A 12,490-nucleotide genomic window follows, 5' to 3' on the forward strand; every position below is an offset into this window, starting at 1 on the left:
AGTTTTATGTGCAGAAGATTCTGCTTCACTTGGTTCATTGCACTTATAGCTTTGAATATAGGAGACTGTGGATCTAAACCCAACTCCAATTCAAGTACATAATCTGGTCTGATATTTCAGTCCAATATTGAGGTGTATGGTCCAGAATGCCATATTTCAGATGAGAAATAAAGCTGTGTTTTCTTGCTCAGGTATATGTAAAGGTTCCTACAATTTAATGAATGTATGAAGTTCTCCTGGTGTCCTGATTAACATTCCTCCCTCAAAATAGATTATCTGGCCATTCAGTCATTTACTGTTTGTGGAACCTTGCTGTATACAAATAGGTTGCCAGTTTTCCTACATAACAGCAGTGACAAACACTTCAAAGGTAACGAATTGGTTGTAAAGTGGTTTGGGAGATCCTGAGAATCTGATAAGATGTCATATAAAATATATTTCTTTAGTATCTCATAACAGTATTGCTCTTTGGGAGAAAACATTCCTTCTGACTTCCAACTTCCTCATCTTTAACTGATATTTGAACTCTTGATGACAGAGAATCAGGTTACAGAATAAACTGTTTCTTGACAATTTCAATCAGGCCGGCCGAGTTGGGTTTCCAAATACTTGTTACCAGTAGACGCCTCGCCCGCTTGCCACGCATTTGGGGAAATCATGGTCGTGCAGTCCACAGTTTTACATACATTTAAAATTTACACAGGACCAGCAAGTCAGATTCACTATCAGTAGCACATGCTCAGAATACTGGTCCTTGAGTCTGATAATCTGCTAAAACAGTGATGCCCAATTTCCCAAACCTTTTCTCTCAACCTAGAATGACACCCAGATATCCCTCTTGAATGTTCTTCTTTTCTATTTTTGCACCAGTTTTTTGGGGGGCGATATATACAACAATGGATATATTGCAATATCTCTCATTCTTCTTGAAGTCCTACCTTGGGCTGAAGGAAGAATAAAAGAGTAAAGGGTTATTTCTTGCACCTTAGTTCTTCACCTAATTTTTCCAATTTAAAAGTAATGCCTGACCTCAATTAAAATGCACTTTGTAAATGTGATAATTTAATCCATTGTGCCAATCAGTATCAGCCTTGGCTCAGAGATAGCACACTCACCACTCCGTCAGAAGGTTATGGACTCACATCCCACTCTAGAGACATGAGAGCAAAATTCCAAGCTGACACTCCAGTGCATTATCAAGGGTGGTATCTTTCAGATGAGATGCTAAGCTGAAGCCCCAACTTCCATCCCAAGTGGATGTAAAAGATTCCACCGCACTATTCAAAGAGCAGTGGAGTTCTCCTCGGTTACCTGGTCAACATTTATGCATCAACCAACACCACTAAAACCGATTATCTGTCATCTATCTCATAACTGTTTGTGGGATCTTATGGTACACAAATTAAGATGCTGCATTTCCCAATAATTTCTTTACATTATTGTAATACTTTTAGTCTTGGATAATGCAGCAAGAGCACTGGAGCCAGTGCTGTGCAGGCATTACATATATAGAGCAAGTTCAGCCCACTCATATCATTCACCAGGTCTCTGGGGAAGGGGGTCAGGGGGGAGTGGGGAGAGGTTGTTGGGTGAACTTGGATTGAAGGCCATGAGGATGCTAAGAGTGAAGAGTTTCTCAAAATTTTCAGCCCACACTTTAATGGAAGCCTCTGATTCTAAGCAGGCACAATGCAGCAGGAATGCTTCTCAGTTATTCTAACTGCATTATGGTATATACACCCAAGTAGTTAATGCTCAGGGCCTAATGGACCCAACACACAACTTGTGAGCATGGCCTTAGCCCCTACCCTTTACATTTGCCACTTGAATTGAGGCTGCTGAAGGTCTCAAGCACAACGAAGGCCTCCAGCCTCAATGCCCCATTTTCTAATGTTCATTCCAACATATTATCAGACCCATTGGACATCTATGAAATAATACACTGTGCAATTATATGATGAATGTACTTGTGCAATAGTATATAATAGTATTTCACATCATTATTCTGTTTGCAAGATTTCTAAGGTGGTGAAAGGCACTATAAAACCACTAGTGGGGAGAGGGGATTTCACAAGTTAGATGTCTCTAAAAAAAACAACAGAGGCTAAAATTTTAGTAGAATTATTGGTCTGACTGGATATTTTCCTCTCCTTCCAGTGGGTAACTGCCAGACTTTCATTCCATAAATATCCAAAGTACTGGAAGCAGAGTCTTTGAATATTTTTAAGGCAGATGTCGATAGATTCTTCATAAGCAAGGAGGTGAAAGGTTATTATGGGTAGGCGGGAATGTGGAGTTGAGGTTACAACCAGATCTTGTTGAATGGCGAAGCAGGCTCAAGGGGCCAAGTGGTCTACTCCTGCTCCTAATTCCTATGTTCATATGTATGTAGTTAGCTTCACATTACAGCTATCTACTCTATTCCCCCATTTCTGCTATGTGTCACCTACTATTTTTTTAAAAATTTCAATCTAAGTCTCTTCTAAATATTGTAATTGATTGAACTTCATATTCACTCCTGGTAACATATTCCTTACTTTAATAACTTGTGTGACAAAATTACCTCCAACTGCCTCCTCCAGTACTCAGCCTGAGTTTATGCCTCCTTGTTGTTGAGTCACTGACTGCTGGAAGTAAGGTTTCACTATTTACTCTTCCAAATCTTTGTATAATTTCAAATACTCCTCCCGATACCTATTTAACCTTCTCCACTCCAATAATTACAGCCTTAGATTTCAAGTCTCTCATCATAACTAGATCCACTAACCCCTATTATTGTCCTAGTGAATCTATGGAGTGTAGTGTATTGCTGAATTATTTTGTGTGTGGACAGGGTGTTATAGTTCATTATAGTATATAAAAGTAAATTCATGGGTTCCACATCTGTAGTGATGAAGGGAGTGTGATCACTTGTCAGAGCTACATGGTGTAGTCCCTTCTCTGACCTACTTGAACATGGTTCCCTGCTGGGATCAGAAATCAATGGTGACCTTTTGAATTTAGTAGGTAATGTATTATGATATAGTGGAATCTTTTAGGATCTCTGATAAGCTGCCCAAATGAATAAAAAATCTGTGCTTATTTTGAAAATTAACAATTCACAAAAGACGTCACTCATTGCTCTGTACCCCAGGAGAGGAGGGAGGGAAAGAGAGGGAACTGGGGGGGAAGAAAAGAGAGGTATTGGAAGCTTTTAATGTAATTTATGCTTTCCAATAACTTTAGCTTTAATATTCTGATATTCTCCCCTTTCCATCTCCAAAGGCAATAATTGCTGCTATGGCTCTTGAACGTCACCTCATAGTATTTATCAACACATGTGCCATGAGCTTCAGACCTTTCACAAATGGTTCGGAACTGTGGTGAAATATCACTGATGCAACACACTGACAAAGACTAAGGAAGAGTCAGAAACCAAAAATAAACAAGTTTACAAACCCAAAGATAGACAGTACCAGCACATACATAATGTGGTGCAGCACAGTAACCCCACACTGAAATACAGTCCTCATCACTTCAATCATCACTGCACACATTAGACATAGACACACATATTTATCTACATTTTTATCTCACGCTGTGTTCAATGGCCACATCTCTACCAACGCCATTAGTACACATGCACACACGTACACATAAACATGTACAAAGGAGTGTGATGCAATACTCTCCACATGCCTGGATGGGTACAATTACAACAACACTCAAAAAGCTGGACACCATCCAGGATAAGGTTGTCCACTTGATCAATAGCCCATCCACCACCTTAAACAGTCGCACCCTCCACCACTGGTGCACCATGGCTGCAGTGTGTACTATCTACAGGATGCACTGCAGCAGCTTACCAAGGCTTCTCCAACAGCACCTCCGAAACCCATAACCTCCACCACTTCAAACCACAAGGGCAGCAGGTTCATGGGAACACCATTACTTCCAAGGTCTCTTCCTAATTCACACACCATCCTGATTTGAACATATATCCTTGTTCCTTCATCAGCGCTGGGTTAAAATCCTGAAACCCCTTACCTATCAGCACAGTGGGTGTACCTTTACCACATGGACTGCTGCGGTTCAACAAGATGGTCCACCGCCACTTTCTCAAGAGCAACTAGAGATGGGCAACAAATGCTGGCCTTTCTAGTGATGCCTATATCCTGAGAATGAATAAACAAATTAAGCATATTTTGTTTGTAGTCTTTCATTTGCATCATTCTTTCATTTCTAAAGACCAATAATTATTAATAACTGGCCAGATCTCTTGTGGTATTTTTCATGGACAGTTTAGGGTCTGGTAAAAGCCTCTGTATCACTTCAGCATTACATTGATGTTGCCACTAACACATAACAACCAGAAGAAATCTACTGTTATTGGAGCAGAGTAAGGGAAGCTTCACTCTGCAACAAAACTGCACTGTTTCAGACCTTACAGTGCTTGACAGTGACATTGGTTGACAAAAATAGAGGAAGTTCTGCTCCTCTGTATGGATATTTCATTAGCTCCTTAGGCACTAAAAACACTTTTAAAAAAAGGAACAAGCAAGCCCAAAACTAAAAGCAAAAGGAATGTTTTAAAAAAAACAGAAGAGAAGCACTGAATCTTCACCTTCCAGCAATATCCCATTTCAAATCTTCTTGCTGCAAACTTACAACAAAAGTGCAATGAAAATATAGCTAGAGGTTAAGAAAAGTTTCCAATATTGAATAGTTTATAAAAATAAGCATGCGGTAAGTTTTGAAGTCTAACACACAAAGTCTGCATACGTAGTGCTGCTGTGTTTTTTTTTCAGAGCTGGACTAATGGAAACTTTAGTCTACAATTCAGCCCCACTTCCCTATTTTAAGGTTCCGTCCGATCCATCTAATAGCACAGCAGTTACAGCTGAGAAACTGTCTTGAATTTTTGTTTAAAAATAGGGATTGACATTCTTGCTCTGTTTGGTCTTTTCTTACAGTAGGTTTTAATTTTCTCTGTCGAATGCTTTTAACACACTAGTGAATGTATTCATCTTCAAGCACTCTTAACCTGTTTACCAGAAAGAAAGACTTGCAATAAAAACAGGAAATACTGGAAATACTTAACAGGTCTGACAGCAACTGTGAAGAGAGAAACAAAGTTAAAGTTTCAGGTTGATGATATTTCATCAACGACCTAAACATTAGCTCTGTTTCTCTCTCCACAGATTCTGCCAGATCTGCTGAGTATTTCCAGCATTTTCTGTTTTCATTTCAGATTTCCTGCATCTGCAGTATTTTGCTTTTGTAAAAAGACTTGCATTTGTGTACAATCTTTTACCACCTCAGGATATCCTTTAAAAGTTTACTTTACACTGTTGTAATGTAGAAAATCCAAGACCTTCTGACTTAGAGTTGAGAGTGTTACCACTGTGCCACAGGTTATAGACACAAATTTGCAAATGCAGAAGTGTCAAAAAACAGTAAACCAGGAAAATGAAGGCCTAACACTTTATATGTTTAAGTAAAATGTGCTTATGAAATATAGGCTGCATATGAAATCATATTCTGGAAGTGAAAGTTCAGCATTTAATCCAGTGCCCCTGAATATCATGAGATCAAGCACTCACAGATCTATTACAGTAAAGCCAGATGTGGTGTAAACGTTCTCTGTATAAATCTGCAGTTGTGCAAGTCAGAGTTTGTTACATCACAGTGTATTGCACAACAGGACAGTGTGGTCTACACACTTGATTAAAACTAACCATTGTAGAAACAATTTTCATGCCCTGATGCACTTGATTAAAGAATGTAGAAACAATTTTCATGCCCTGCTTATCTAAAAGTACTTGCTCTCTAAAACATCGCTTAGTAAAGAGACGAGAGGAACATTCCTTTGTCATTTTTTTCCCCAGTGTTTGCACTTAACAAGGTGAAGCTAACAGAACACCTGTCCACTTCAAGCACTCAGTGTCAACTTCAAGCGCTCACAGGTCAGGTACAGCAAGTACTCCTAACTTCTGATATCTGAAAAACATCCTTACTGAACCAGTGTGACAATTTCAATTCCCACACCAATTAATGGAAAGAAGAAAGGATTTGCATTTATAAATCACCTTTTATGACCTCAGGATGTCCCAAAGCATATTACAGGCATTTTACATTTTACATGCAGTCACTGTTGTAATGTAGGAAATGCAGTAGCCAATTTGCACACAGCAAAGTGCCCACAACAGCAATGAGATAATGACCAGATCATCTATTTTAGTGACGTTGGTTGAGGGATAAATATTGGCCAGGACACGATGAGAGCTACCCTGCTCTTTTTCAAATAGTGCCATGGGAACTTTTACTTCCATCTGAGAGAGGGATCTCAGTTTAACATCTCATCTGGAAGATGGCATCTCCAACCATGAAGCACTCCTTCAGTATTGCACTGAAGTATCAGCCTAGATTGTGTGCTCAAGAGTAGGACCAGAAGCCACAACCTTCAGACTCAGAAGTGAGAGTGCCACCACTGAGTCAAGGCTGACAACTTAACTAGTGTCAGATTAATTTCATGCATGGGCCCAAGGTGGTCTGTGACTAGCTCGCAATTGTCATAACTCATTTCACAAAGGAGCCTAACAGCCCACGTAGAGAGAAGATTTTCAGCTCAAATTTTGCTTACGTTAGAACAGTTGCTGCACTCCAACATCATTGCTTGAAAAGTGCTTTGAGGTAAACTGACATATAAATGCAACATTCCCTGACAACATTCCGGTAATAGTACTGAAGGCTTGTGCTACAGAACTTGCCATGCCCCTAGCCAAGCTGTTTCAGTACAACTACAAAACTGGCATCCACCCTGCAATGTGAAAAATTGCCCAGGTATGTCCTGTGCACAAAAAGCAGGACAAGTCCAACCCGGCCAATTACTGCCCCATCAGTCTACTCTCAATTATCAGTAAAGTGATGGCAGGTGTCATTAACAGTGCGATCAAGCAGCACTTACTTAGCAATAACCCGCTCAGTGATGCTCAGTTTGGGTTCCGCCAGGGCCACTCAGCTCCTGACCTCATTACAGCCTTGGTTCAAACATGGATGAAAGAACTGAACTCAAGAGGTGAGGTGAGAGTAACTGCCCTTGACATCAAGGCAGCATTTGACAGAATATGACATCAAGGAGCCCTTGCAAAACTGGAGTCAATGGGAATCGGGGAAAAACTCTCTGCTGGTTGGAATCGGACCTAGTGCAAAGGAAGATGGCTGTGGTTGTTGGAGGTCAATCATCTCAGCTCCAAGACATCACTGCAGGAGTTCCTCTGGGTAGTGTCCTAGGCCCAACCATCTTCAGCTGCTTCATCAATGACCTTCCTTCAATTATAAGGTCAGAAGTGAGGATGTTCGCTGATGATTGCACAATTTTCAGCACCATTCACGACTGAAGCAGACTGTGTAGAAATGCAGCAAGACCTGGACAATATCCAGTCTTGGGCTGATAGGTGGCAAGTAACATTCACACCACACAAGTGCCAGGCAATGACCATCTCCAACGAGAGAGAATCTAACCATTTCCCATTTACATTCAATGGCATTACGATCCTGAATCCCCCACTATTAACATCATGGGGGTTATAATTGACCAGAAACTGAACTGGATCAGCCACATAAATAGCATGGCTACAAGAGCAGGTCAGAGGCTAGGAATCCTGTGGCGCGTAACATACCTCCTGACTCTTCAAAGTCTGTCCACTAATAACAAGGCACAAGTCAGGAGTGTGATGGAGTACTCTCCACTTGCCTGGATGGGTGCAGCTCCAACAACACTCAAGAAGCTCGACACCATCCAGCAAAAAGCAGCCCACTTGATTGGTACCCCATCCACCAACAACACACAGTGGCAGCAGTGTGTACCATTTACAAGATGCACTCTAGCAACGCACCAAGGCTCCTTAGACAGCACCTTCCAAACGCACGACCTCTACCACCTAGAAGGACAAGACAGCAGATGCATAGGAACACTACCACCTGCAGGTTCCCCTCCAAGCCACACACCATCTTGACTTGTAACTTTATCACTGTTCCTTCACTGTGGCTGGGTCAAAATCCTGTAACTCCCTTCCTAACAGCACTTAAGCTGCACCTACCCCATGTGGACAGCAGCGGTTCAAGAAGGCAGCTCACCACCACCTTCTCATGGGCAATTAGGGATGGGCAATAAATGCTGACCTAGCCAGTGATGCCCACATTATTTCTTTCTATATTTTGGGATGTACTATATGAGTAACACGGGAACTGTGGCATGTTAAGGAGGAAAAGGGGGCTTTGACCATATGGCTCCCAAGCTTTCCACTATTGGGGATATCTTTGCCTCATGTCTAGGTCTGTTGTAGATTTATTATTCGAGATTGGTTGCCATGATAAGTCACCAGCTCCATTACAAAGAACAAAGAACAGTACAGCACAGGAACAGGCCATTCGGCCCTCCAAGCCTGCGCCGACATTGATGCCTGCCTAAACTAAAACCTTCTGCACTTCCGGGGACCATATCCCTCTATTCCCATCCTATTTATGTATTTGTCAAGATGCCTCTTAAACATCATTATCGTACCTGCTTCCACCACCTCCCCCGGCAGCAAGTTTCAGGCACTCCCCTCTAAACTTTGCCCCTCTCACCTTAAACCTATGTCCCCTAGTAACTGACTCTTCCACCCTGGGAAAAAGCTTCTGACTATCCACTCTGTCCATGCCTCTCATAACTTTGTAAACCTCTATCATGTCACCCCTCCACCTCCGTCGTTCCAGTGAAAACAATCTGAGTTTATCCAACCTCTCCTCATAGCTAATGCCCTCCACACCAGGCAACATCCTGGTAAACCTCATCTGTACCCTCTCCAAAGCCTCCACGTCCTTCTGGTAGTGTGGCGACCAGAAATGCACGCAATATTCTAAGTGTGGCCTAACTAAAGTTCTGTACAGCTGCAGCATGACTTGCCAATTTTTATACTCTATGCCCCGACCGATGAAGGCAAGCATGCCGTATGCCTTCTTGACTACCTTATCCACCTGCGTTGCCACTTTCAGTGATCTGTGGACCTGTGGAAAGTTCTTTACGCAGAGGGTGGTGGGTGCCTGGAACGCGTTGCCAGCGGAGGTGGTAGACGCGGGCACGATAGCGTCTTTTAAGATGTATCTGGACAGATACATGAATGGGCAGGAAGCAAAGAGAAAATAGGCGACATGTTTAGATAGAGGATCTGGATCGGCGCAGGCTTGGAGGGCCGAAGGACATGTTCCTGTGCTGTAATTTTCTTTGTTCTTCTTTGTTCTTGTACACCCAAATCTCTCTGCCTGTCAATACTCCTAAGGGTTCTGCCATTTACTGTATACTTCCCACCTGCATTAGATCTTCCAAAATGCATTACCTCACATTTGTCCGGATTAAACTCCATCTGCCATTTCTCCGCCCAAGTCTCCAACCGATCTATATCCTGCTGTATCCTCTGACAATCCTCATCACTGTCCGCAACTCCACCAACCTTTGTGTTGTACTGTTGTATCATATGACTATAGAATGGTAGAAGGTGATCTCGATGGACCTTATTCTTTCTCTGTCCAGCAATTTCAATGCTGCTATTTTTTTTCATTAGCATGGGTGATCCCAAGGTCAGTGTCTGAGCCATTCCATCATTCAGGCTCCAAAGCATTTTGTACCTGTACCATACAGGCAGGTACACAAACCTGGTTTCATTAATATGTGAAGATGTGACTGTACAGTTAAGTGCAAGCTTAACTCAGTTGGTAGAACTCTTGCTTCTCAGTCAGAATATCTTCTGTCTTTCTGCTCTTAGTGTTAACACACAAATACGGAGGATTAAGTCATGGGGAACACCTTTAAGTCTGCACCTGGCGAGAAGGAACCAGCACTTCAGGAGCCCCTTACAGGTAAGATATGACTCAATGCCATAGCTGGATAATGAATGCTGATGAGCAAAATAAATGAATGGATACCTGGAAATCTCATATTTTGTTTTCTAATGTTCCTGTGAAGCACCTTGGGACATTTTATTGTGCTAAAGGTGCTATACAAATATAAGTTGCTGTTGGAGGCCAAGGTAATTTTGTAAGTGACTAAATATTCATTGTGGGACACATTCCCAAGCAGCATTGTACTTACTGGCCACTTGCAGGAATGCTTCACCATTGAATGATAGGAAACATGTCTGCATTGGCAATTTTCTGCACATTGAACTTTTGACTTCAAAGATACCACTCAAAGTAGATTCCAAGCCATCCAGGGCACTTTCCCGAAAGGGTGATTATCTAGCATTTGATTTCCCTTTGAGGGATATAGCTCCCCAGACTTCAGGCACCATCTAGTTCTTTGCTCATTTATTTGTGCAGTGAACTTTGACAGTGAGTGCCAGCAAAGTCATTTAACCATGAAGAAGCCCAATCACGTTCTCAACTAAAGTCCACATATTTCCATTTCTGGCAGAGACAGCTAGATAGCCATCGGGGGTGAGTACTCTGACTGATTTTCATCCCCTCCCCAACCTGGGCAATGCTGCAACCAATTACAGTTTCCTATCATGGGCTAGTAGGACTGATACTTTAATTACACTCTAGGGCTGATAAGACAGTCCTGCTTCCTAACAACACTCCTATGCCTTCGCTTATTGGACTGTAAGAGAAGGGGAAAGAACAGGGCTGAATCCAGGCTCTCGCAACATTCCAAAGCCAAGCAGGATGTGGATAAAGGCCCAGACCCACAAGGACACAAGTTCACATAGGAAAGGGAGACATGGCTGCACTGGCCTTTGGCTGTATTTGTCACTACTGTCGGGCATTGCTGACCTGTAGGAACGTTCTGAGCTCTCTGAATACTAAATTAATGGCTGCTTTGGGAGGTCACAGAATGACAGAATTATTACAGCACAGAAGGAGGCTATTCGGCCCATCAATTCTTCACTGTCTCTCCTAATGAGCATGTCACCTAGTGCCCACTCCCCGTAGCCCTGCACATTCTTCTTTTCGTATAACTGTCTAATTCCCTTTTGAATGCCTCAACTGAACCTGCCTCCACCAAACTCTCAGGCAATGCATTCCAGATCCTAACCACTCGCTGCATGAAGAAGTTTTTCCTCATATCGCTTTTGCTTCTTTTACCAATTACTTTAAAATCTGTACTCTCTCGTTCTCGATCCTTTCACGAGTGGGAACAGTTTCTCCCTATCTACTCTGTACAGACCCCTCATGATTTTGAATACCTCTATCAAATCACCTCTCAGCTTTTCTCCAAGGAAAACAGTCCCAACTTCTCCAGTCTATCTTCATTACTGAAGTTCCTCATCCCTGGAATCATTCTTGTGAATCTTTTCTGCACCCTCTCTAACGCCTTCACATCCTTCCTAAAGCGTGACGCCCAGAATGGACGCAATACTCCAGGTGAGGCCGGACTAGTGTCTTATACAAGTTCAACATAACCTCCTTGCTCTTGTGCTCTGTGCACCTATTAATAAAGCCCAGGATACTGTATGCTTTATTAACCACTCTCTCCACCTGTTTTGCCACTTTCAATGATTTATGCACATATACACCCAGGTCCCTCTGCTCCTGCAGCCCATTTAGAATTGTACCCTTTATTTAATATTGCCTCTCCATGTTCTTCCTACCAAAATGTATCACTTCATGTTTCTCTTAATAATCTGTTGTTACAGGCAGAGAAAAGAACTCCCAGCTGAGCCCTTGCAAATCGCACTGAAACCTTGAGATAACCCCCAAAACAGCAAGAACTATTTTACATACTGCACAAGATAACCCAGCATGTTACATGGATTAAACAAGAAATAAAATCGAAACATTGCAAACTGTGGAAGGAAAATGTTAAAGAGAGGAGGGAAGGGAAGGGGATCACAGGTTTTCATTTTTGTTTGATTTTTGTTTTGAAAAGAACCAGGACATTCAAAGATTACACTCAGGGATTCTGGAAACATTCCAGGAATATGCTCCAGGATTCTGGGATTAGCTCAAAACCATCATTCAAATCCCAGATCTGGAGCATACATGAGGTGTAGGGGCTGTGAGGAGACAGTACGCAATCAGGTGATGGTGTGTAACCAACTGGTTAGGATGCAGTTTGGTTCTTCATACTACAAAGCTTGACATAGCAGCACTTAACACTGGAACATTAAGTTCCTTTGTTCAATATTTTAATCGAGGCATTAACTTGCTTTCCTCCTTTAAGACGTTACTTAAACCCTACCTCTTTGACCAAGCTTTTGGTTATCTGACCCAATATCTCCTTTTATGGCTCAGTGTCAAACTTAGTTTTATAACGCTCCTGTAAAACACCTTGGGACGCTTTCTTATGTATAAGGTGCTATATAAATATAAGTTGCTGTTATTTTAAGCAGAAAACAAGAAACACTTAAATTTTGATAGCGTCTTTTAAAACCTCAGGGCATCCCAAAACGTTCTACGGCCAATTAAGTATATTTGAAGTGTAGTCAATTTGCCTACAGCCAGGTCCCACAATAGCAATTTGATAATGGTC

General features: G+C 41.9%; 2 protein-coding genes across 5 annotated transcripts in view; one reads left to right on the plus strand and one right to left on the minus strand.

Annotated features, from left to right (window-relative positions):
* Nucleotides 1–12,490, minus strand: part of tg (thyroglobulin) — a 532,338-nt gene that overhangs the window by 226,399 nt on the left and 293,449 nt on the right. The window lies entirely within an intron of this gene.
* sla1a (Src like adaptor 1a) overlaps nucleotides 1–12,490 on the plus strand; it is a 58,035-nt gene that overhangs the window by 19,987 nt on the left and 25,558 nt on the right. For 2 of the 4 annotated variants that reach the window (XM_068031399.1, XM_068031400.1), the window contains exon 2: nucleotides 9,786–9,879. The exons of the other annotated variants lie outside the window; for them this stretch is intronic. In XM_068031399.1, the coding sequence (XP_067887500.1) occupies nucleotides 9,816–9,879 (64 nt within the window). In that variant the 5' untranslated portion in view covers nucleotides 9,786–9,815. The remainder of the gene's footprint in view (nucleotides 1–9,785; nucleotides 9,880–12,490) is intronic. 4 annotated transcript variants of the gene reach the window in all.

This window comes from Heterodontus francisci, chromosome 5 (assembly GCF_036365525.1).
Source record: "Heterodontus francisci isolate sHetFra1 chromosome 5, sHetFra1.hap1, whole genome shotgun sequence".
Classification (NCBI taxonomy): domain Eukaryota; kingdom Metazoa; phylum Chordata; class Chondrichthyes; order Heterodontiformes; family Heterodontidae; genus Heterodontus; species Heterodontus francisci.